The sequence below is a fragment of the Mustela lutreola genome, chromosome 3 (genome assembly GCF_030435805.1).
Source record: "Mustela lutreola isolate mMusLut2 chromosome 3, mMusLut2.pri, whole genome shotgun sequence".
Taxonomy (NCBI): domain Eukaryota; kingdom Metazoa; phylum Chordata; class Mammalia; order Carnivora; family Mustelidae; genus Mustela; species Mustela lutreola.
In genome coordinates this window covers 155,123,802-155,149,785 of record NC_081292.1, presented here as the reverse complement: position 1 = coordinate 155,149,785, position 25,984 = coordinate 155,123,802, and the positions used below count along the sequence as shown (strand labels likewise).

General features: G+C 48.0%; 1 protein-coding gene across 10 annotated transcripts in view; it reads left to right on the top strand.

Moving 5' to 3' along the window:
* The window catches only part of TANC1 (tetratricopeptide repeat, ankyrin repeat and coiled-coil containing 1), a 230,649-nt gene that overhangs the window by 174,378 nt on the left and 30,287 nt on the right, over window positions 1-25,984 (top strand). For 7 of the 10 annotated variants that reach the window (XM_059167244.1, XM_059167243.1, XM_059167238.1 and 4 more), the window contains 10 exons: window positions 1,088-1,210; window positions 1,996-2,277; window positions 3,240-3,397; window positions 4,187-4,418; window positions 5,868-6,034; window positions 7,733-8,340; window positions 15,442-15,550; window positions 16,370-16,492; window positions 23,085-23,321; window positions 25,327-25,512. In XM_059167244.1, coding sequence (XP_059023227.1) covers window positions 1,088-1,210; window positions 1,996-2,277; window positions 3,240-3,397; window positions 4,187-4,418; window positions 5,868-6,034; window positions 7,733-8,340; window positions 15,442-15,550; window positions 16,370-16,492; window positions 23,085-23,321; window positions 25,327-25,512 — 2,225 coding nt within the window. The remainder of the gene's footprint in view (window positions 1-1,087; window positions 1,211-1,995; window positions 2,278-3,239; window positions 3,398-4,186; window positions 4,419-5,867; window positions 6,035-7,732; window positions 8,341-15,441; window positions 15,551-16,369; window positions 16,493-23,084; window positions 23,322-25,326; window positions 25,513-25,984) is intronic. The other 3 variants (XM_059167240.1, XM_059167242.1, XM_059167239.1) reach the window with 1 other exon arrangement.

Here is a 25,984-nt window from a genome sequence, read left to right as displayed (position 1 = left end):
CAGAGAGATGGCTCAACTTGACTTCTTTCCCTCGAAACCTGGTCCCAATGATTGCACCAGTCCCTGGAAGCCTTCGCCCTTGGAAGTCAACTCCTGCTCCCCACTTATTTACCCTCAGATGATGCCTGTGCTTATGTCCCAGAAGAGAACTGTTATGTCTTGGGTCAGCGGTACATTATGTTAGGCCACTTAACCCACAAGCAAATTAGGTTAATTTTATTGAGAATTCTCTCATTGTGGCCTGGGTTGTATATGCAAATAAGAGGAGGTTTTCTTCTTCTTCTTCTTTTTTTTTTTCTTTTTGGGCAAAAACATGTATCATGTATTTATTGTTAAGATTTGGTAAGAATTAGCAACACTATTTTGTATTGATTGTTTTTATAATCCAACTGGTATGTATGCTCAAGCAGATTTTAATGCATTATAATGGGTACCTGTGTGCCCTGAGTCTTACTGATTTGATCACTGGTAAATACTACTTCTTTTTAGAATTTAAATAAGTACATACCTGTAGTATAGTATATCATTTATACATAAAAATCTAAAGTTTGGGAATATGTTTATTTCCGATGAAATCCACATGACTCCTTTCCAGCCGGGAGCTGACGTTTCGTGTTCGAGCTCTGTGGGATGGAACTGCAGACTCTGCTCATTTAATTAATAAGGTTGGAATTCCAGCCACCCTGGAAGGCTCTCCGGAGCTGCCGAGAAGTCCGAGAAGTCTCTAGCACCCAGCTACGTGTTTGCTGTAGTACTGCAGCCTCACTGAGTGATGCGTGAGGGTCAGGTTCCTTCGTAAACATTTTTGGTGAAGTCTGTCTCTTCCCAGGAATGATGGAGAATTCCGGCAATCTTAGCAACACAATGTTGAGAATGAGAAACACTTGGTGTTTACCGTTTTTCAGTTAACCTCACTGCCAGAAAAAACAAGCTGGCGTAGGCAAACAAAACCGAAATTACCTTGAAGTCATTTTTGTTGAAAGCCTGAACACAGTTGCTTAGTGTTAAGTGATTTATGATTGATAGTAGTTTGGGTATGATATTAAAATCAACTCTGAAAAAACTAAACTTGAGTTTACTATTTCAGCGACAAGCTCCACCAAGTTGGAAGATCTGAGTTATTTAGACGGGCAGAGAAATGCCCCTCTTCGAACGTCCATTAGATTGCCGTGGCACAATACAGCCGGAGGTAGGGCACAGGAAGTTCAAGGTACTTACCTTTGTTTCTGCTGGGACAGTGGATATCGTGAATGGGGTCACCCAACACTGAGGATCTGTGATGACCAGCATTTAAGTCAGCTCAGTTAGAAACATGACATGTACTGCTAAAAGTGGGTCTGTCAGTGCTGGGAGGCCCTCTTTGACAGTTTGGGGCTTCTTCCTTAAAAATGTGTGACCAATTCATTTCTGCAGTTGAAAAATAATTCTGCAATATGTTATTTTGAAGTGAGGGGTAATTTAACACGCCCTGGATAACACTCACTTGTCACCAACAGAAAATCAGCTTTGTTTCAGGTCCATGAGCCATTGGCCACCTCCTGTAATTCACAGTCGGGTGGTCCGCAGCCTCACCGAGGGGGCCTCTCGTCGTCACGGCCTGATGAGAGCTGGGGCCCTGTCTCCAGGCAGATGCCTTTCCCTTCGCCTCCTACCGTAGTGGAAGAGACCGGTCTTAGATACTGTTTCACACAAACTGATGAGACCTGGTTTGGCCGCCTGCATTGCTTTCTCTAATCCTATGCACGTCTGTCCTGAGTCGTGAGGACAGAACTATCTGGTCATTTTTTTTAGGACCCTTTGTAAAACCCACAGGGGATTATAAATGAGATATGACAGAAGTATTAATAGAACCAGATTGAAAACACAGATCCCTGGTGGCATACAATTAAAGGCTGTATAGTACTACGTTTAACATACAAGCAATGCTAACTTGAGTTTTTAAGTGTATAAATGATGGCATTCTTCTAAAATAATTATCTCTTTTTCCCCCCCAAGCACGATTTGCTCCCTACAAGCCACAGGACATTTTGTTGAAACCCCTGTTGTTTGAAGTACCAAGCATAACAACAGACTCTGTGTTTGTGGGAAGGGATTGGCTCTTTCACCAGATAGAAGAAAACTTGAGGAACACAGAACTGACAGAAAATAGAGGCGCCGTGGTTGTTGGAAATGTGGGCTTTGGGAAGACAGCCATCATTTCTAAGCTGGTGGCACTTAGCTGCCACGGAAGCCGCATGAGGCAGATTGCTTCCAGCAGCCCCGGTTCACCGTCTAAAAGTATGTGCGTGTTTAATGCGGTTAGTAGGTGATGGGGTGTAAGGCAGAGGTGGGGCGTGGCTTGGATAGGCATCCCTTCTCTGTTCTCCCCACGTCCTTCCAGCTGCGGGTCCGATCTGCCGGCACACGTGGGAGAACTGTTTGAACACCCCCTCCTTGACTCCCTCCCCTGGGGTAAGGCCATCCTTCCCTGGTCTTCTCCCTGTAGGGCCTGTCTCCCTCTTTATGTGGGCAGTGAGGCCTGATCCGGTGTCCTGGGGAGTTTGGGTCCTAAAACCAGGCTGTGGAAGCAGCCAGGAGGAGTCTGTGCACAATTCTCTTGTTCCCTGTTCTCTTCAGCCTGTGCCCTCTCTGCTGGATTTACCAAAGGCTTAAAAACTAAATATGGGTTATAGTAGTTAAATACCTAACTAGTCCTGTCTTATTTTATGTAAAATAAGCCTGTTAAAAGAAATTGTCTCTAACATGGTACACAGGAATGAGTGAGCTGTGAAAGAGTATGTTTTTTGTTTTAAGATTTCACTTATTTATTTGACGGAGATAGAGATCACAAGTAGGCAGAGAGGCAGGCAGAGAGTCAGGGGAAAGCAGGCTCCCCGCTGAGCAGAGAGCCTGACACGGGGCTTGGTCCCAGGACCCTGGGATCATGACCTGAGCTGAAGGCAGAGGCTTAATCCACTGAGCCACCCAGGTGCCCCGAGTATGATTTTTTTTTTTTTTTTTAAAGCTAAAGGAATTTAGTAAAAGAAACCAGAAACAGCAGTTCTCCCAGGAAGGCATCTGAGTGGATGGAAGGCAAGACTGAGAGGGATGCTGGTGTCCTCCTTTGGACCTTTGCATTTGGGACCGTATTTACTCATTACCTGTTAAAATACTCTGCCTTTAATCAAGAAATATGTTCAGTGTCTCACCATGGCCCTGTTTTGATGTTGTAATAATGAGATTGGTTTCTTTCTCTGCAGCTTTGGATTCTTCCCAGGATCTTCCTGTCACCCCACTGCTTTCACCAAGTTCTTCTGCAGGTGTTACCAACACAGCTAGAACACCCCCTGGGTTTGCGCCTGATGCTCCTGAGAACCAGAGACCGAGAGAGGATGCCGTAAAATACCTTGCCTCAAAGGTAATCTCCTGTTCTGTGGGAGCCTTCTGGAGAGAGGAGTTGGGGGAGAGAGAGAGATTTGTTAGTTTGGCTTCTGAGAAAGGAATTTAAGGAGGGATCTTAAAACAGATGTAATTGCGTATAATAATGCCAAAATAGAGCTCTTGATAAAATAGCAAAAGTACCCCAAGTAAGAGGTCTTAATGACAGGACAGGCAGACAGTTGGTGGTTTCTGATTTGGGTCCTTCAAACTCTGTTGCTGTTGAATTTCTCCACCGTGTCAGGTGTGGAGAGGGGGTTTGAGCCAGGCTGCCCGGCCCTCCTGTCTGGGAAAAGCAGCAGCTGTGACTTTCGGCAGGGCTCCCCAGCCGCCAACATTACCTGGTCTGGGGGAGCTGCCGATGAGCTTCCCAAGGAGATGCTGCTGTTTGTCAAAGCAGAAACACGCTGACTTAGGGCACTTCCCACTGTTGAATACATTGGGATTATTCAGCATTGATTTAAGCCAGGGTAGGTTTCAGGTTTTATGAATGAGTTTTATTTCTTTGTTTTCCGTACGGAGTAAGGGGTACCGATCTTAGTGCTAATCGAGATGGATTTGTGGCTACAATTAAAAGTCTGCCCAGAACTTGGCAAAGCGTGTGAATGAAAGAATGGCTATCCAGTTAGGATAAATTATGACTCCATGCTGGTGAATAGAGGCCACGTGCTTCGAGACCACGGTGGACGGGAACACTGCGTCTGTTGGGGTTTGGGAGGAAGTATGTGATGGGGGGAAGGGGACACTGATGGCCGTGCTTCTTGCCTAGGTCGTGGCCTACCACTACTGCCAAGCCGACAACACATACACGTGCCTGGTGCCCGAGTTCGTGCACAGCATCGCAGCCCTGCTGTGCCGGTCCCAGCAGCTGGCCGCCTACAGGGACCTCCTGATAAAGGAGCCCCAGCTCCAGAGCGTGCTGAGCCTCAGGTCCTGCGTGCAGGACCCCGTGGCCGCCTTCAGGAGGGGTGTGCTGGAACCACTCACCAGCCTAAGAAACGGTACCTCGGAGCAGTCTCTCTCTCTCTCTGTCTCCTCGCTCGTTAGGAGGCCTGAGCCCCCAGGATTGTCCTCTAAAGGTCTTGGTTGGGAGTGAGGGTGGGCGCCTAGGGAGGATGTGAGTGCATCTGTGTACAGCTCCTTCTCTTCCCCGGCACCATCTCCCCAAAGCCCTTCCATGCTTCTTGAATGGTGTTGTTGTAAAGGAGCACCTCTAATAAAGAATTACTGGGGCGCCTGGGTGGCTCAGTGGGTTAAAGCCTCTGCCTTCGGCTCTGGTCATGATCCCAGGATCCTGGGATCAAGCCCCACATCGGGCTCTCTGCTCAGCGGGGAGCCTGCTTCCTCCTCCCTCTCTCTCTGCCTGCCTCCTGCCTGCTTGTGATCTCTGTCAAATAAAAAAAAATTAAATTAAAAAAAAAAAAAAGAATTACCTCCACAGTTGAATATTCATTTCCAAAATAGCTAATTTTATAACCATAGGTTATTTAGAGGACTTATGCCCTATAAACTCTTGCCTGCATATTTCATATTCCTTCCTACCTAGTAGGGGAATAAGTTGTTCGACTGAGCGACTTGCCAGCATATGTTTTCTCAGCGCCTCTGCTCAGTTGAGTTGAACCTAAAGGCTTTTCGAGAAGTGTTCATTTGATTCCTTCCTTCTTCCTCCCTCCCTCCCCCTCTTTCTTTTTTCTTCCTTCCTTCCTTCCCCTCGCTTTTTCTCTCCATTTGTTCTTTCTTTCTTTCTTTCGTCCTTGAAATATCCAGCAAGGTAGGAGATGTCAGTGCTCTTCTGGGTTTCTGCATTTCTTATCCTTTCTCCTCCTTGTCCCTCACCTGTGGGTGAGTTTACCTGCCTGCATTAACACTTCTGTGAGAGAAAAGGGGATTGAAACAGATCTGTCATCACTTCTCCTCATTTTCATGGGCAGAAAGTTGATGCTAATAAATGGGAAACTAGTTGGAGGCTTGGGGGAAAGAGCCCTGTTTGAGAAGGTTCTCACTATGGGCTGCCTGTGTGCCTTGGGCCAGGTGCTTTGCCTATGAGGGTCTGTTTTTATTCCCTGACATCCACTGAGAGGGTTCTGTGGGGAGGACTTGGAGTCTTCTCCAGAGTTAATCTCCATGTGTGCTAGTTATCTTTGCCATAGCTCACCCCAGTGACAGGAGTTTATGAAAAGCTAACGGTATCATATATGCAGGTGAGATTCTGCCAATGGGTATAATGCAATGTGTTTCTGAACACTGTTTATAAGATTTGTTTTTCTCTTGGCTGTGTGCTCTGGTTTTCACTATAAATTTAATAGAAGTAGGCTTCTGGGAAAACCAGTTCTGTGATATGTAAGCCTTTTTTTTCTTCACACTTTAAAATGTGCATTAAAATACACTGGGTGATGCCATTTTATAGAAAGGTATAATTTCTTAATTAAAAAAATTATTTTATCCTTTAGAGCAGAAAATTCCTGAAGAAGAATACATTATTTTGATAGATGGCTTAAACGAGGCTGAGTTTCATAAGCCTGACTATGGAGATACGCTTTCTTCATTTATTACCAAAATTATTTCTAAATTTCCTGCCTGGCTGAAGTTGATTGTGACTGTAAGAGCGAATTTTCAGGTAAGAAAGAAGTCTCAGATCTCTTTCCAAGACCCCATACCTAAATTTTATGGTGTGATTAACAACATTAACTGTTACAAAGCATGTAGCTGCTGAATTGAAAACTGTATTAGGACTTTGAAATATTTAGTCCACAGAGCCCCAAATGGGTGAAACCAGAACCTTTTTACTATCTGAGGCACATGAATCAGGGTGTCAGGAAAGTCTCCTCTTAGCATGGCACTGTCCCTCCACTTCTAAAATGCAAATGTCAGCTCTGCTGCTAGTTAATTTGTGTGAGGTAGCAGTGGGACTTTGTTTTTGTTTTTGTTTTTTGAAGAAAGGAAAGAGTTTTAAGGCCTAAAGAAGGTCCGTTTTTTTCATACGACTTAAGCATGAGCTACCTCACGCAGCCAGATAGAGCGGTGTTTTGATTTTTTTTTTTTAATTCTCTTCCCCATCTTTCCCCTCATGTGAACCCTAAATTACGTCTTAACAACCTTTGACTCCTTCCCTCTACCCCTGTCCTTTTTTAGTAAAGACATTACTCTTAGATTTTGATTTTTGCCTTTTATGATGATGTCTATTTAAAAATAGCATTTGGGTTCTTTCTTTCCTCATTAGAAGTGGCATTAGGCCTCAGCCAAGCTTGATGTTTGTTTTTCTGGTCATTTGATTCATACCCTTTACAGTCATTTATCACACAGGAAGCAGAATTTGGCAATCGATAGAGCACAGGAACAGAGTCCCATATTTTCTGTATTAGCTGTGTAAATTCTGACAGGTCTGTTAGCATCTTTGTAAAATGGGAGTGCTTCCACTCAGCCTGCCCGCTGCAATTACTACATTCAGTGAGGACATGGAGTTAATTCTTCAGAGATGATAGTGGGAAGTATAAAGAAAAAACCGAAACCGTCTCCGCTGTGAGGTGGCAGGATAGTGCTGATCTTTGGGGTTGGGGTTGGGGTGGGAGGGGGCGTGGCCTTCCGGGAGCTGGCGATGTTCTGTTTCTAGCTGCTGGTTACACAGGTATGTTTGACTTTGTGAAAATTAATGACACCATGCCATTACGGTTTGTAAGTTATACTTCCATTTCAAAGTTGACTTTGAAAGGACAGCAGTTTAAAAAAAAAAAAAAAGATGGTAGGCTCTACTGAAGTCTGAAGTAGGCAGCTATGTCAGGGCAGGCTGGGGCTGGGGCATAGCCTGGCGGGGGGCGGCCGGTTTCGGATTTCCTGGCTGGGTTCTGCAGTCCCAGTATCTGATGCATGGTGAGGGATGCCTCTTATCTCGGTGCCTGGCCGTGTTCTTAGATACACAGTGCTGGTTTGTGTCTGTGCTTGTTGTGTAACCTCTGCACAGTGTAAGGATTATGGGTATCAGGTCACCTCAGGAGCTCCCTGGCCCTTGGCTGGTTGCGGCCAGCTCGCTGTCTGCTTGGGGCCCTCCGGTCTCCCCGGCTCCTAGTCTTCGGACGAGGGCTTCGGGAAAGCCATTACTGATTCGATCTCGCATCAGGATTTCTTTCACATAAGCTTTTTATCTTCAACTTATCCTATTACATGTTTTAATACAAAACAATGAGTCCCTGTAATCCATGAAAATCCTTCTTGAAAGAAAACTAGTGAGTCTGGTTTGAAATGCAGCTACCATAAAAAAGAAATCTCTGTGGAGTGACACCGTGGGGTTTTTTTCCTTTTCTTTTCCCCTTCCCCGCAGGAAATCGTAAGCACGCTGCCCTTCGTCAAGCTTTCCTTAGATGACTTCCCGGACAACAAGGACATTCACAGTGACCTGCATGCCTACGTCCAGCACCGGGTCCACAGCAGCCAGGACATCCTCAGCAACATCTCCCTGAACGGCAAGGCCGACGCCGCCCTGATCGGCAAAGTGAGCAGCCACCTGGTGCTGCGGAGCCTGGGCTCCTACCTGTACCTCAAACTCACCCTGGACCTCTTCCAGAGGGGACACCTGGTCATCAAGAGCGCCAGCTACAAGGTGGTGCCCGTGTCTCTGTCCGAGCTCTATCTGCTGCAGTGCAACATGAAGTTCATGACCCAGTCCGCCTTCGAGAGAGCGCTGCCCATTCTGAACGTGGCCCTGGCGTCCCTCCACCCCATGACTGACGAGCAGATCTTCCAGGCTATTAATGCAGGCCACATACAAGGGGAGCAGGGGTGGGAGGACTTCCAGCAGAGGATGGAGGCACTCTCCTGCTTCCTCATTAAGAGGCGAGACAAGACCCGCATGTTCTGCCACCCGTCCTTCAGGGAGTGGCTCGTTTGGAGAGCAGATGGCGAGAACACAGCCTTCCTGTGTGAGCCCAGGTACGGCAGGCCGCTTCCTGTCAGCGCTTCGTGGGGAGTCCGGTGTGCGGCTGGGGAAGGGATTTGAAACACCTTTTTTCACCTTCCCCCGCCCCCCGCCTCTGACAGTTCACCTTTTTTAATGGAAAGGCAACACAGGATGAATAATTCAGGAGGGCAACAGATTACCCTGCTTCTGTACAAAAGTTTTCTTCCTCAAATGGCTAGAATTTGGGGGTTCCTCAGTACCTTTGGTGAGACAGAAGCTAGGCAACACCTGGTGACCTTTCTTTGCTCCCTTCTTTGCTTCCCTTTCTTTGTTCCCTTCTAGACCTCGGGGCCCTTTGTGGGAATCACATGTGGGAAAGTGTGCTCTGTGCTCTGGGGGACAGCAGGCTTCTCCAGAGGCTGCTCACTGCTCAGTCTCTTCACCTGCAGTCTGTGGACTGTCTTGGACCCCACCCCCACCCCCTGTGCCACCACCTCTGGGGCAGGCAGCCTCTAGTCCCAGGGACCAGGTGTGTCTGCGAGCCCACACTGGAGCACTGAGATCACATTAGGTTGCCTTATTTTGCATTTGTGGTTCTGTGTGGTGTAACAGGTTGGAACCTGGGCTCAGCAGGATTCAGGTTCCAACCTCAGATGCCCCGTTTACAACATGGTGCTGGGGCGGCTGCATCCAGGGAGTGGAAGATTCTATGGAGGCTTCGAGCAGGGCTGGTCTGGGGTGCAGTTCTCCTCCCTGCCCGGGGCTGGGAGGAGGTATACCTGTCCCTCCGGTGGTCTTGTCCTAGTCGGGGTGGGGGTTTAGGGTATCTGAGGGTGCAGATACTTTCATTTCACTAAGGGTAGGTTCTTGTCCCGCCACTTCTGCCGGGCCCTGGCCTGCTTCACTGCTGTCTGGGGGAGCTTCTGCCCTCCGTGAGTCAGAATTGTCCCCGATTCTGTAACAGAGACAGCAAGAGACTGGACTGTCGCCTGTGAGCTGGCAGGAGGGGGGTGGCAAATGACCAGTTGCTGGGGTCCAAAAGGAAGAGGTAAAAAAGCATTAGTGAGCTGCACACCATCTTCCTCCCCACAAGGATTGACTTAACATTGACCTAATACGGGTCTGGCTGCTGTTTCATGTTGTGGGTAGCCTTGTTTTCGTAGGTAACCCTGGGCTAAAAATTTGTTCTTTTGAGTCTGGTTTGAGGCAATAAACTTGTAGCCTGCAGGCTATCATAACTGAGTGGAAATGTATGCCACTTTGTATTTGATACAGTTAGCCAAGTCAGATCATTGTCTAGGAAAATAGGCTATAGTTGAGTTTGTAGAAACATAGAAACAAGTTTGAAAGACTTCAGCAGGGTGTGTAGTTTTGTTACTGGAGTTAGAGGCAGAAGTCATTGGACTGGAGTCACATGAAGCATCGCTCTGGTTTGAGGGGTTAGGCAGCACTGAGGGTACACAGCTGAGGACAGAGCCCACTGCACCGTGACTGGCAGCTCCCAAGTGCTGATGTTTTCCAATAAGCAGCCGTGGGGACTGACCCAGGGTAGGACCAGGACTGCACCAGGGCAGGAGAGACACCCAGTGCAAAGTGTAAGGAGTTGCTACTTCTTAGGATTGTGTACATCAGCATTTACCCAAGACCCCTATAGTTCTTGAGCTTCATTTTGCGCATAGAGATGGTGTGAGTATGCTACTGGATGCCTTTCAGCAAAGTTTTTGCAGACCCATCCCCTGCAGGGTACTGTGGCAAATACACAAATTCTCTGAGACAAGGGCCTGGCTCTCGGGAACTTCCCACACAGGAGGGGCGGGGATGACAGGAGGGGAGGTGACCATGTGTAAGGAAAAGGGAAGAGAATATTCCAGCTAGGGAAGACTATTTTTGGAAGATATTTCACATACCTGAGGACATTGGGGTTGGACCTTGAAGGATGGGTAGCATTTCTCTTGCCAATCAATTAGTTGTAATTTTGCCCTAATTATGGAGAAGCAGCAAAGAAAAACCCCACACCCAGAGATAATAACATTTTACTCTTTTTTAAGGATTTTTTTATGTTTATTTGACAGAGAGAGAGAGAGAGATGACAGGTAGGCAGAGAGGCAGGCAGAGAGAGATGGGGGGAAGTATGCTCCCCGCTGAGCAGAGAGCCTGATGCAGGGCTCGATCCTTTGACCCTGAGATCATGACCTGAGCCAAGGCAGAGTCTTAACCTACTGAGCCCCAGACATTTTACTTTTTATTTCTGCCTCTTTCTGTTCATTTTAAACATTCTCTAAAGCAATTTTTCTATAAAATTCCCAAACCGCTTTTTTTAAATTGACACATTATGGACAGCTCAGCAAACGGTTTGAAAATGTTAGGAAAGTATCATTTTTCAGGGCTGTGTAAACCTCCTAGTAGCCGAGTGATAAAGTGCCTTACTGTACTCTTATTGTGGGGCTTGGCAGTTGTTTCTGGTTACTTATACATAAAAAAAAAACCTATTGCGAATGTCTTGGTGCTTTGCAGGAAAGCAATAGAACTTTCCTCCCAGGTTTGACCTATTCCTTAGGTCAGAATTACAGGAGCAGAATTAAAAAGATAAAGAGTAAGTTGCTTGGAGTCTACAGTCACATCACCTAGGCTTAAACATCCTTCACATTTCATTATGTCTGTTGTTTTTTGCTGATACAAGTTGTAGACACCATGACATTTTACTCCTAAGGAATGGGTTATGGACCTCCAAAAGACATTTTTTTTTTTAAAGATTTTATTTACTTATTTGACACTCAGAGACCATGAGCAGGGGAGAGGAGCAAGGGGAGAGAGAAGCAGGCCCCCTACTGAGTGGGGATCCTGAGGCGGGGACTCCATCCAGGACCCTGGGATCATGACCTGAGCCAAAGGCAGACACTTACCTGACTGAGTCACCCAGGTGTCCAGAAAGACATTTTCATCTTTAACCACAACACCATCACCACACCTGAAATATTAATACTAATTCATCAGTATTTTCACACATTTAGCTGTGCTCAAATTTCTCTACTTCCTTCATATTTTTCTGGTATATTTAAATCATGATCCAGATGAGATCTATGAAATTATGTTTTATGGTCTCTTTTAATCTATAGATTCTCTTCTCCTCCTCTTTTTGCTTTGTCCTTACATTTCTTTAAGAGAATGATGGAGGGGCAGCTGGGTGGTGCGTTTGGTTAAGCGTCAGACTCTTGATTTGGGCTCAGGTCATGACTTCAGGATTATGAGATCAAGCATTGAGCCCCGTGTCAGGCTCCGCACTGGGCATGGAGTTTACTTAAGATTCTCTCTCCCCCCTCTGTCTCCTTCTCCACTCCCCTCCTCATGCTCTCTCAAAATAAAATAAAATGATGGAGTAATCTGTTCTGTATCGTTTCCTATAATCTGAATTTTGCTGATTGCAACCTCTTGGTATTTAATGCACTTGTCCCCTCTATTTCCTGAAACTGGTGTTTAAATCTAGAGACTTGATCAGATTTTGTCTTAAAGTATTTTTTTGCAAGGGTCCTTAGTAGGTGGTACGTCTGCTCCCATCATCATGCCCACACCTTAGGGCCGCTGATGATCCTTTCCCAGATCTGTCCGTTCATTAGGGTTGCATGAGGAGTCTGAATGTCTTGAACAGCCTCCTGTCTGTCCTCTTTTCTACATGTCGCGGACTTGAGGAATGACCGGGTGGGATGTCAGGGGGTGGCATGAACTACCGCGGACAGGAAGAGCTGTCCAAGGCGTCCGGTCAGAATAAGCAGGGTGTGTTCTGGCAACAGGAAGTCTAGTTTGGCTCGAGTTTTTGTCAGGGACTGGAGGAGTTAACAGAAAAGCGTGTGCTGGGGAAAGTGGACTTGAATCAGTCATCTGCGGAGAACCCACGTTTGAGCAGGTTCAGGACGCAGGTTGCCTGCGTGGGCAGGAGTGTGGAGGGTGTAGAGCCTGGGGACCTGTGTTACAGGCAGTGGGGACTCGGTGACCCTGGCTTAGGGGTGCAGCAGGGTAGAGGCAGGCCCTGATGTGAGATGGCGGGGCACAGTGTGGCCTTTTGAGCAGAGTCGCGGAGGAGGAGGTGCTGTAGACGATGTTGAGGTATCAAGCCTCGGAAACCAGGAGTGGTGCCGGGCTTCGGAAGGCTAAGAGAAGCAGGAGCTGAGGAGCAGGTTTTGCTTCATGCAGCTTGAGCCTGTGGGGTGAGCAGAAGCCCCCACGCCACCCCGTGCCACCAGTGGGTAGGTTCTGGTGGGGAAGTGAAGGGGGGGGTCTGAAGCCTGGGGAAGTTGACGACGTGGCATCATTGGTGGGAGAAGTGGTGGAAGTGCCTGGGGAGCAAGTGTCGTTACCTAGAAAGGGAGCTCCTGACTTCTGGGGCCTGGAGCAGGATTCCGGGAAGGAGGCTGGGGTTCAGGAGCTGCTGAGGGCTGAAGGAAGATGAAGACCAAGAGGGAGCCATTGGCTTCCTCGTGTGAGAGGAGGATCCTCCCTCCTCAGAGATTCCTTGCATCCAGCCATGAGGGGCACTGGAGGGGAGAGCCGAGGTCCTGGGATGGGAAGGGGAAGGGTGGAGGGGGCCCCAGGCACACAGTGTCACAGTGTCTCTCAGAGCGGCTGATGATCATGCTTGCTGAGGACTGTTTGTGTGGGGCAGGGTGGGGGAGGGTTTTGTTTTTGACACAGGAGGTGCAGGTGTTGTTGGAAACAGTGTTGAAATAATGTGGGGAAACCTAATCCGTGAAGAAGGAGACGTTGGACATGCAAGGGGACTGGGGCAGGGGTATAGGCAGCTTGCCTCCTCAGTGTCCCTGCTGAGGCCCTTCCTGGCACGTTTCTACTGAAGTATGTTTACCATGTGTCTCCTCCGGTCTCGGAGAGTGTCTCCAGGGAAGCGCCTCACCTCGTTCCCCAGGGAACCCTGTGTCCAGCAGGGGGCTAGCTAGGAGGTGGTGTTACGTATGAATGAGAAATCACCAGGCATTGACGAAGAGCATAGGCCCTCGCACTGGGCCAATGGTGGTACAGATTCCCAGCCTGTTGTTTCTCAGCTGTTTGGTCTTTGGGGCACGTCCCTTAACCTGTATGGCCTCTGTTTCCTCATGTAAACAAATTGAGATTATGATACTTGGTGGTTCACGGGGTTGTGCAGATGAATGAAAGAATTCAGTTTCTGCCTCTGGCATATAGTGAAAGCTTGATATAAAGCAGCTTTGGAGAACAGACTTACGAGTGCAGGTAGAAGAGGGGCATGTGATCCGGAGACCAGGAGGGAGGGACAAGATGGTAAATGGGATATAGAGGAATGCGGGTGTCTAGTGATTACATGGTGAGTTGTCTCCTCAGGCAAGAAGCTGTGTGTTAAGCTGAGGTGACTAGAAGCTGTTGATCTCGCCACTGAAGGGTGATGGTCATTTCCCCATAAGGGGCAGCCATGCTGCTTAGCCTCTTGTGTCTTTGTGGTGGACACGGTTGGCATGGCCACTGAGCTCGGCAGAATGGGAGACTGAAAACAGCTTAGCCCGTGGCTGGGGCATGTGGGCCGGGATGAAGCCTGGGACCTGCCCATGGCTAGGGAGCACTGGAAGGCGGCAGAGAGCAGGAGGGGTGGGAACATGGGAGGATCTCACCTGAGAGGGCAAACCCACGCTTGAGGTCTGGGAGGTGGATGTGTGCTCGTGGAAGAGCTCTAGTCCCTTACAAGATGTCAGACAGGACACTCGGTGTCAGTGTGGTTGTTACCCTATAGTGTAAAAAGCAATCTCTTGGTCTCCTCATCTCCAGCATGGTTTGTGACCTATTTGAGAAATAGGCCTGCAGCTGAACAGCTAAACAGTATTTAAGTAATGCCTGCTTTTAATCATCTAGGTTAGCAACTATCAGAAAACACTTGGGAGAATGCAGTTGTTTTTTTTTTTTTAATCTTAGCCTTTATCCTTTTCTCTACAATTACCTGCTCATCTCTCCTGCCCCCCCCCCCAAAAAAAACCCCAGCACCTCAGTTTCAGGGTCTCCATGAGACCCTCTGCATGGAGAGCCAGAAATGAGAATAATTCACACTGTACAGAAGTCAGTGCTGTTGGAGTAAGCAGCCCTTAGCATCTTTCCCAGACAGATGGGCTCAGACAGAGGCCTGGAGCCCACAGGGGACAGAATGTGGCTTGCGGATGTGGAGAGCATCCTGGGTGAGATGGCTCCTTCATGAAAGGGTTGGTGGGGGATGAGTTGGTGGTGTTAGTTGAATGTCCACCATATGCCCAGACCTAGCAAGTTCACTTGTGCATTTAACTTTCTCCCCCTGACAAGAACTGCCTAGAATTCTAGGTGTTTCTGTCATGAGCTGTTGCATTGCCTGGCTTGATTTTTCGTTCCTTCTCATGGTCAGATTTTCTCCTTTGGCCAGGTCTCCTCCCAGTGGTGATTATGCTGAGGGGAGGCCTGATTCCTGGTCCAGTGATGGTTCTGCTCCATCTGCCTGTCCCTCCATCCAAGAAACATATACTTGAATGGTTGCTGAGGGGCGGGCATTTGCTCAGTCGTGTGACTGTCAGTGTGCCTTAGGCAAGACCCTTCATCTCATGGAATTTACATTTTTTTTTTAAGATTTTATTTATTTATTTTACAGAGAGAAATCACAAGCAGATGGAGAGGCAGGCAGAGAGAGAGAGAGAGAGGGAAGCAGACTCCCTGCTGAGCAGAGAGCCCGACGCGGGGCTCGATCCCAGGACCCTGAGATCATGACCCGAGCCGAAGGCAGCGGCTTAACCCACTGAGTCACCCAGGCGCCCCTCATGGAATTTACATTTTTGTGAGGGACATAAGTAAGTGAAGTGAGGAGTAATGGATGAGGGACAGAGAGTGAGATGGTTTCAAAGATTAAGACCTGTCCTGTCCTAGGGCCTTTTTCTAGGTCACTCCACAGAGATAGGGGAATCCAGAGAAAGCCCTAAAATGATGGGAAGAATAAACAGCATGGACCATCTTTGTAAAGAGGCAGATTTTCATCTATTTTATGTGGCGTTCCTGAGGCACCAGGAGAACAGCTCAAGAGTCGTGTGGAGATGTTCACACCTGAGAGCCTACAGTTCGTGGAATGAGGTCTTTGTTCCCAGCCCTTGTGTTTCTTCTTCTAGGAATGGGCATGCTCTCCTGGCCTTCATGTTCTCTCGACAAGAGGGCAAGCTGAACCGCCAGCAGACCATGGAGCTTGGCCACCACATTCTGAAGGCACACATTTTCAAGGTGAGACCCATCACTGCCAGGAAGAGTTTCATCACCATTTTGATGGATTTTGGTTTTGGATATTTTCAACAGCTTATTAACCCTCGTAGAGCTTTCCATGAGCCGCATTTGTCTTTCCCCCTTTGAGTCTCTTTTAAAACTTCATTTTCACCTAAAGATTCCACTTCATTCATTCCCTGTTGTTTCTTGGGTGTATAGATGTTGAAGAGCCTGAGCTACATGACCTGTGGGGTTTCGTACTCCCTGGATTTTCTGTGTCCCTATTTCTCGGGGTCTAGTTTAATATGTTTTTTTTTTTTTCTCTTCCTCTGAATTTCCTGTCATTTGGTAGTTATATCTAGAGGCTTAATCAGGTTCAGGTTTGATTGTTGCTTTCTTGGGGGTGGGCAGAATGTCACAGTTACTTTCGAGTTTAAACTTCTAAGTCTGTTGGGGCTTTCTGGCATCAGGAGGGATAGCATTTGGGCTTGCTTCTCTTAATGGCTGTTACCAGTGACTACTGATGTCTGCCTGGACTCTTCATGAAGGGTTGCAGAATTATGATACTCCCAGTTTTTATTCTTCCTTTATGAAGTGATTGGAGAACTTCTATAAAAAGAAACTTTCTCTTCTGCTGTAGTGTATGTAGCAAGGGCAGGCACGTCCCTTGACTCTCGCTTTTAGGGAAGGAAGTCAGGCTCCCAGGTCCTGCCATTCTTCGTGCCACAGCATATGCCGTGCCTTAGTGCCGAGCTGCCCCCTCCCAGGTGTACCCCCATTGCAGCCAGACACCCCTGGGAACAGAGACATGGACGCCCATTTGTCTCTGATTGCTTCCAGGGCCTCAGTAAGAAGACAGGAATCTCTTCGAGTCACCTCCAAGCCCTGTGGATCGGTTACAGCACCGAGGGGCTCTCTGCTGCCCTCGCCTCCCTCAGGAACCTCTACACTCCCAATGTGAAGGTGAGCGACCCTCTGCATGGAGAGCCCCCAGCCCCCGCCACCATTCCTCCAGCCGTCCTGCCTTCATCTGCCCTGGGGAGTGACCAGAGGAGCTGGCCAAGCTACTGATGATGCTTTTTTCACTAATATAAGTCACAGAGGCTTGAATGCCCTATGACTGGTTCTCTCCAGAAGTTTAGCTTTTGCTTGGGCGGGAGAATGGGTGCTGCCGCGTGAGCATGTGGTGACAGTTTCAGAGCGGATGTGATGAGGAAGCAGTTCACCAAGGAGAGCAAAGGTCGAAGGGAGATTTCCAGGGGAAATGGATTTTTAAAATGTCCTGGGTTTCGAATCTGGACCATCTCTTTATGGTTCATAGGAAATTAAGCATTGATGGGCGACAATAAAGCAATGGGTACACAGAGACACACTGTTCCAGAAGTTGCACATATGTGTGTGTTTGTGATCATGGGAAGCATAGCAGGCAGGGGTTGGCCCACGGCTGGGCCAGGAGTGTCCTCACTCTTGATCACTGGCTGTCATGTCACGGTGTTCTGCTGTGTTTCTAGAGTAGATTTTCCTTTCTTGTTTAGCCCAGTCTGGGAATCTAAAACACATGAGGGCCAAGTGTCTGTATGGCAGCAGAGAAGGGCTGACTCGAGAAAGAGTGTGGGAATGACTGGTTTACATTACAGCTGCTTACAACCATCCTGTGGGGTGCAAGGCAAAAAGATCACAAATGTCTTCCACTGGACATGTCAGTGAGACTCCAGGCCTTTCAGCCCTGGGTGCTGACATGCCCTGCTGCGTACAGAACCTCTGAGGCCGTTTCTCAAGGAGCCAGGTCCTCCCCTTCCAACACTTCCATGAACACAGTCCTGCCTCTTCCCTGCTCAGTAGCATGAAGGGCGAGTGTAAGTAAGTGGTCATGTGGGGAAGGAGGAGTGAAGCCCTGGAGGTTTCTGGGCATCTCCCTTCCCTCTTCCTTCCTCTAGTTCATCAGGCCCACCTGGGAAGGGTGCTCTGGGGACACTCCTGGGGGCTCCTGCCCCTCTCCTCCCCTGCTGTCTGCACACCCCACCCTCAGTGCCTCTGCCTTAGCTGTGTGTCTGCAAGAATGGACCTTGCAGACCGCTTCCTTGGTAGATAGAGTTATGCCCCCGCGCTCCCTCCTCTGCCTTCCTGGTGCTTGGGAGAAGCTAGAATGAACAGACCAAGGAGAGGAGCCCATGTGTCAGGAAGGATGTGGCGGTGCTCTGAGTCTGGGGCAGCTCTCCCCCGGGCCCTGATGGCCCAGGCAGTGCCCCAGGGTTGGGTAGACAAGGGCCACTGCGCCTGGACGGATGCACCGTGGAGCTTTGCAAAGGGGAGCACTGCCTTGTTCGGGCAGCCTCAGCCCCCTGTTAGGGTTCCAGGCTTGAGGAGCCCAGGGCACCTTGGATTTCAGCCTCCCTCCCTCTTGGCTGGGCCCCTGATAGCAGAGCACTAGGGACGGCCACTCACAAGGACGCTGTGCTCTGCCCTGCTCCCTCACCTGACAGGTGTGATTGCCGCGTGCCCGGCTGAACCCACAGGAACGCTGTGCAAAGCGGGTGGATGGGGATGTGGATGTTTGTAGGGAAGGAGATGGAGCTCCTGCTTACTGGGAGGTCTTCCCTTCTGGGTGGAGTTACTCTAGAAGAAAGGTGGAGACCACGGCTGAGTTTTAAGTTCACATACAGAAGAAATCCTATTAAGAATTTTTGTTTTACTTAGATTTTACATAAATGAGAGTCAAGGTTACTGTGATAACATGGTTTCCTCTTTCAGCTAAAAGCATATCTTTTGGCTTCTCCATAATTAGTAAAATTCTGTAATGATGAGGAAGAAAAATAATAAAAATGGCCATATCTGTTTTCATTACTTGAATGAATTATGGGCACAGAAGTTACTCTTCTAATGTGGAGAAAAGAAAATGGGAAGTGTCATACCCTGTCGAGCACGAGTTTTTAAGACAGTGATTAAAAGGTACAGAGAGAGAATGTAATGAGCTTGACCTACCTGAGATCATAGACTTCCCTTTTCAACATACTCACAATTTTAAGAGTTGTCTTTGTTTTGTAGAACTCCAGTGTCACCTACATCTACATGATGCCCAGAATTCTATGACTTGGTTATAGAATTTTAAGGCTTTCCATTATCCTTCTGTTTCTTTTATGTTTCAGGGGGGAAAAAAGGGTTTTCACAGAATCTTGAACAAATTACAGTAATTTAAAATTATGCATGCAATTAAGGAACTTTTTTTAGAGAGTATTAAATGTTGTCATACAGGAATGAATGTCATTTTGAGCAATAATTGCAGTTTGCCACTTTGGTAAATTAAAGTGACTTGCTCCAGAATGATTGCTTGGTAGATGAGTTTTAATTTTACTGGCATGCTAGTGATTTCTAACAGCGTAGTCTCCCCTTGCAGGCCGGGGTCATGCCGGCCCACTGGGTCCTGGCTGCCAGCGCTTCTAGGCACCCGCCTGGCGGGTTGTTTTGCTCACGTGGTCCCATCAGAGTGGCAGCCAGCCGTGGGCTTCCCAGAGCCATGAACTGGGAGAATTGAGGCTGTGATTCTTCTGGCTGAAGGCAGAGGGAGGGGGGGAGACGGGAATTAGGCTTGGACTTTGGCCGGACTTGCCCTGATGCAAAGGGTCTGGTCATATTCTGCATGACAGTAGGCAATACTCATTTAAAGGGGTTCTGTTGGTCTGAACCTGTGGGATACTGGGAAAACTGGAACTCTGGTGCCTCTTCTGGTTTTTCATGATCTCATTGGTTTGCCTGTTTTCTTTAAACCCCTTTTTAATTTTCTTCCATTCATGAAACCAGACACTTATAGATAATATTTCCATTTCCAAATGTTAGGCAGGGAGAGCTTATGTGGTCGGAAGGAAGAGGAAAATTCCATGGGGTTAGGAATTAGTGTATAGGATGAACCATTAAGTCCCTTCCTTGAATGCGGAGTAATCTTAGCTAGAGCTGCCGCAGCCGCCACTGGACCACAACAGTAATGAGCTTTGTGCCCAGAGCTGATCTGTGCCTTTCCCCTCGGAGCCTCTGTTTTCTCACCTGTCAAATAGGAGGTGACCAAAGAACCGGTCTTACGCCGATCCGAAACCTCATCAAGATGTTACCACTTTTGGAAGAACATCTGGCATCTCTTGTGTGATAGTAAAAAACAAAATTTAACCAAAGGAAATATGAAGATCTAATTGGCTCTATTAAGGGATTCATGAATGGGTCAGCATCCCATCTAGTGAGCAGAGGGGCGCATGGAGGAGTTGTACAAAATGGCAGGTTTTCAGAGGAAGGAGAGTGGGGGAGGAAAGTTATAAGCAAAAGTAAAGAAAAGATTGTTCCAGGCAAGGTCACTTTCCCGTAGGGGAAAGGGCAGGGCATCTTTTTTTTTTTTTTTTTTTTTAAGATTTTTAAAATTTATTTTGACAGTGAGAGCCTACACAGTAGGGGGAGTGGCAGGGAGAGGGAGAAGCAGGCTCCCTGAGAAGTAGAGACTCCCTGCTGACTCAATCCCGGGACCCTGGGATCACTACCTGAGCCCTGAGCTGAAGGCAAACGCTTGGGGGTAAGAGGGGTCTTGTTTGCAGATATCTCATTTTCCATCTTCCTACGGCAGGTAGAGAAGGCTCCTATGACAGATGACCTCACTAATGCTGATCAGAAAATTCCAGATTGACAGATTAAGACTTAGTTTCTGGGGCACCTGGGTGGCTCAGTGGATTAAAGCCTCTGCCTTTAGTTTAGGTCATGATCCCAGGATCCTGGGATCGAGTCCCGCATCGGGCTCTCTGCTCGGGGGGAGCCTGCTTCTCCATCTCTCTCTGCCTGCCTCTCTGCCTACTTGTGATCTTTGTCTGTCAAATAAATAAATACAATCTTAAAAAAAAAAAATATAAAGACTTAGTTTCTGGAGGAGAAACTAAGGGCTTGGTGACTTGGGCTGGCCCAAGTAACACCATCCATTTTCGACTGGTGGTTTTCTTTTTAATGATGGTTAAGTGAGTTCTTTTTATTAGGTTTTGCCTACTCTCAGGAAACTGAGACTCTGCTGTAGGCCCCTGAGAACTTCTGGATGTACCTTCCCAGTGCCTATTACAGGAGGTGCTATATCTCCTCTCAAGTAAGCAGGAGATCTCCCTGCTGCTCTGTGCTAGTGATGGGGCAGGCGCTGTTAGGTGGACCTCTGGATTGCCAGGCACCTGGGGTTTTGTCCCTTCTAAAGAGTCTGTGGAAGGTGACTGACAATAGCAATTAATATTTATTTAGCACTTTGAGGATGCTAGGGCTGTGCCAAGAACTGTATGTGTGTGAGGCATGCTCATTTTTAATCTTTGCAACAAGTCAGAGAAATGAAACTCTTGTGTCCGTTTTCCCAAAGAGGATGTGAAGGCTGGAGACAATTGGTAGCCTGTCTCAAATCTCACAGCTGGAAGGGTGCCTGGCTCCGAGCAGGCCCGTGCTTTGCAGCTGCATTTATCACCTGATGTGTTTACAGCCCCGGCTGCCAACTAGAATCCCTTGGGAGCTCTTGATACCATGGCCAAGTCAGAATCTCCAAGTGCGGGCCTCATACATTGGAAACTCTGAAGCTCCCAGGGGGGTTCCGTGTGCAGTGAGGTTAGGAACTGTGGGCTAGGGACAGAGCCACAGACCGATTGGGGGTTAAGTGGTAAAAATACCAGTAGCATCACACCAGCAAAGGAAATGTTTTTCCCAAGAAACAGATGAACTGTGGGTTGGTGACAGATATCTTTAGGAGAGCTCTGCCTCTAAGTGCATACCTTCCAGATAAAGTCTTGCAAGGAACCCAGCAAGGACGTACTAGACGTACAACATTGTTAGCAGAGTCCCTATGGGGTAAGATGGGATGGCATACTATTGTTTTCTTAGGAGACCCCTGAAGCAGAGAGAGATGGAGTAATTTTCTGAAAGTCTCACAGCAAGTTTAGTGTGTGGTGGATGTAGTAATTAGTAGAAAAAGCTGGTGATTTTCTGGGAGTCTTCTGTGGCTGACAGTCCCAGAGGCACATGAACATTTTAATGTATTTTACTTTTTCTTTTAGGGATGCTTTTTTGTAAAGAAAAGAGTATTTGCCGTTATTTTCGGCTTTAGTAGCTCACTGTTAATTATTTAATCCTGTGATGATTGTTTACCTGTCAGAAAAATGAATTTTCTGTTTTTATTTAGATTAAGCAGTGATTTTTCAAAGTGTGGTCTGCTGACCAACAGCATCCATATCATCTGGGAAAACTCATTAAAAATGCACAGTCTCAGGCCCTCCTGCAGACCAACTGAGTCAGAGATCTGGGGGTGGGACCTGAAGATGTGCATTTTAAATATACTTTTTAAATAAAAGGTTTTTGTGGTTTTTTTACTTCAGTTTAAAAAAACCATGAAATTTACTGTCTTAACTCTTTTTAAGTACAGAATTCCAAAAGCCTGGTAGTGTTAGGTGTACTCCTGTTATTGTACAATAGATCTCCTGAACTTTTTCATCACAAAAGTAAAACCTTGCGCTCACTAAACAACTTGTTTTCCCCTCCCCATACCCCCTGGTAACCGCCATTCTACTTCTGTCTCTCTGGATTTCACTTCTCTAGGCAGCCCATGTAAGGGGACATCAGTGTTTGTCTTTTCTTGTTGTGACCAGCTTTTTTTTTTTTTTTTTTTTTTTTTTTTTAACTTAGTCTCATGTCCTCAAGGTTCATCCATGGTACAGTATGTGACAGGATTGCCTTCCCTTTTTCTTTTTTAAAAGATTTTATTTATTTATTTGAGAAACAGAGCATGCAGAAGGAGAGGGAAAAGCAGGCTCTCTGTTGAGCAAGGAGCCTGATGTAGGTCTCGATCCTAGGACCCTGGGACCATAACCTGAGCCGAAGGCAGCTGCTTGACCAACTGAGCCACCCAGGCACCCCTGGATTGCCTTTCTTTAAAGGCTGGATAATGGGATGCCTGGGTGGCTCAGTTGGTTAAGCAGCTGCCTTCAGCTCAGGTCATGATCCCAGCATCCTGGGATTGAGTCCCACATCGGGCTCCTTGCTCCGCAGGGAGCCTGCTTCTCCCTCTGCCTCTGCCTGCCATTCTGTCTGCCTGTGCTCGCTCGCTCTCTCTCTCTGATAAATAAATAAAATCTTTAAAAAAAAAAAGGTTTAAAAAAAATAAAGGCTGGATAATACTCCATTGTATGTAGGCACCACTTCTGTTTCTCCATTCATGAGTCCAGAGACATTTTAATTAGCTTCCATCTCTTGGCTACTGTGAAGAGTGCTGCAGTGATCCCGGGGGTGCAGATATGTCTTTGAGATCCCGATTTCCTTTCCACTGGATATAGTCCCAGAAGTAGGATTGCTTCTAGAGGAAGGTCCACACAGTTTTCCACAGCAGCTGCCATTTTAGATTTCCACCGCCAAGAAAGGACACGGTCTTTGCGTTTCGGGTCATATTGTTGCACACTCTAGCTTGAGGGCCCCGGATTAAAGTACAGATGCTGCCCCTCTCTGCACATGCTATTGTGACTGATATTTATGTGAAAAATTAATCTTGTTGGGGGACATCAATCAACAGGTGAGCCGTCTCCTGATTTTGGGAGGGGCCAACGTGAACTACAGGACAGAAGTGTTAAATAACGCCCCAATCCTGTGCGTCCAGTCCCACCTCGGCCATGAGGAGGTGGTCACTCTGCTCCTGGAATTTGGCGCCTGCCTGGAGGGAACGTCGGAGAATGGCATGACCGCTCTCTGCTATGCCGCAGCTGCTGGCCATATGAAGCTGGTGTGTCTGCTGACCAAGAAGGGTGCCAGGGTAAGCCATGGCATTCCCCAGTGGGTGGGGCTGGGGTGATGTCTTCAGAGCCTTATTAGAATTATCCTCAGCTGGGCCAGCGTCTCTGCTTTGTCGAATTGCAACAGATAGAAATTGCCACACAAACAGAAAGGGTGAGCAGCCTGTTTCAGGCGGAGCCTGAGGGTGGTGCTCGGGGCACAGCCTTGGTGGGGAGAGAGGGTCCTTTGTTTTGCTCATAAGCTCTGAACTCTTCTTCATACTGTCCAAGACGAGGCAGATACCAAGAGCACCCCTGGCCACTGGCTGCAGGAGCGGGGGAGTCATCCTTCCAAAAGCCTGGAGATGGTGACCTAGAGCTCAGTCACACATTGTAACACAGCGCTGGATTCATTGAAAAGATTTTAGATGTTTGATTTTTTTCCCTCTCTTCTGCCTACCCCATTTCATTGCATGTCTCTCTCTCTCTTTTTTTTTTTTAAAGATTTTGTCAGACAGCTAGTGAACGTGAACCAGGGGAGGGGCAGAGGGAGAGAGAGATAGAGGCTCCCCACTGAGCAGGGAGCCCAATGCACCAGGCTCAAACCCAGAACCCTGGGATCATGACCTGAGCGGAAGGCAGATGCTTCACCGACGGAGCCACCCAGGCGTCCCTCATGTCTCTTTTTTTAAACAATCAAATGAGTCCTGTGGGTCTTAGAAGCCACATGCTTGAGCATGGGGCACAGGAGCCGGACAGCCGGAATCCCCATTTCTCCACCTGCCAGAGAGGATACTGGACACCCTGTGGAGCCTGTGTGCCTCAGGCTTCCCATCTGTATAATGAGTATGACAACAGGATCTACCACAGGGCTGCTGTGTGAGCATTAAGTAAATGTAGCCATGTTATTAAGTAAGTTACTCTAGGGTCATCAATGTGAAGAGATTAAATGAGAACAGTGCCAAGCTCACAGTACACTATATAGGTTTACTATAAGCATTTCGTTGGGGTGGGTGTGTGCAATAGAAATAAATTGCTGATATTTGTCCTTATGGTGAATTAAGTTTCACCAAAAAGACATTTATTAGGCTTACAGTAACTGTGGAGCCTTTTTGTTTTCCCCTCCAAAATACAACATTTGGGACAAATGAACTTTAGCTCCCGGAAGAAGGAGAGTGCTGGCAGTGAAGTAGTGTGTTCCTTCATTTTTGCATCTAAACTGTGGCGCCTTTATTCCGAGGCTGGCCGGCCCTTCCCAGCACAGCTGACAGCCCTACAGGAGGAGATTGGGTGGCATTCAGGGGACTCCTGCAGAGCTTTCTGGTGGGGGTGCAGAGTGTCCCCAGAATCTGCAAGGGGGTGAGGGCAGACCCTGAGCTCCTTTCAAGTGCAGTATTTCTGGGATTAGATAGGGAATGACACATCGTCTGCGGCCTCTTGGACCTTTAGGAGGTAAGCCGCCCTTAGACACTGACCTTGTGGCGAGCTGACCTTCCTGGCTTTGAGCCCCCACTTTACCTGCTAACTCGTCCTAGCTCACCTGACTGTACATGACCTCCTTCCCCAGTTACATAACCTTCAGGTCCCTTGCTGCTTTTTCCTGTTCATAGCTGGGTTTTTCCAGATCCCTGCCTTTTGCTGCTCTCCTGGTTCAGTGACTCAACTGCTTTATTTCCCCAAATCCTAGCTTGTCAAAGCAGACTTAGAGTGTTCCACTCATGCGACCAGCATTGGGAAGGCCAGGGCTTTGGCTGAGGTTTTGGTCTGTGTCCTTACCCATGTCTCCCAGAGAACTTGGAGCTCTAAAGTCATTTGCTGGAAAGCCAGGAAGTGATTGCTAGATCTACAAAGGGTCCCAGTGGCCTAGGGTCCATTCACTACAAGAAATTCATTCAAATGGAGAGTCAGTGCTCTAGAGAAAGTTGCCTTGGAATGGGAACCCCACAAGCACCTGCCATGGGATGGGGTTTGTGCACTTCATTTGGGGTGCACCCGTGATCTCTGAGGGGAGGTGATACTAAACCGGGCCCTTCTCCTGCCCCCCAGGTGGACCACTTGGATAAGAAAGGCCAGTGCGCCCTGGTGCACAGCGCACTGAGGGGCCACGGCGACATTCTCCGGTACCTGCTGACCTGTGAGTGGTCGGCGGGCCCTTCCCAGCCGGGCGCGCTGCGGAAGAGCCAAGCCCTGCAGCAGGCGCTGACGGCAGCCGCCAGCATGGGCCACAGCTCGGTGAGTCGGCATTATGGGGTCCCTCCTGGGAAACTGGAAGTCACAGCCCGGTGTGTGTCGGGTGCCTTTTCCGGTCCTCTTAGTTAGTTGCTAGCCTGTGATGCACATAAGGAATGAAAGGAAATGAGGATTTCAAGAAATGGCAGTTGGCTTGACCGCGTGTTCAGACCTTGGGCTGGTGTCCCACCCTTCCCGGGAGAGACCCCCGAGTCCAGGGTCTCAGTGCGCATGCGTGCTCTGCACCAGGGTCGGTGAGGAGCGGGCCCGCACGGTACTCCTTCTCTGCTCCTTGTTAGTGTCCCAGTTCCTCCTCTGTTGTACGTTTACTCACCGGCCCTGCTGTCTTCCAGTTTTTCCCTTTGATTCATTCTTTTGTCCTTGTGATGGTTTAAAAATAATCACGTGGAATGCTAATTCTAAAATTGTTGGTGAGTATTTGAAGCATTTTTAAAAATAGGACTTGAAAGTTCTA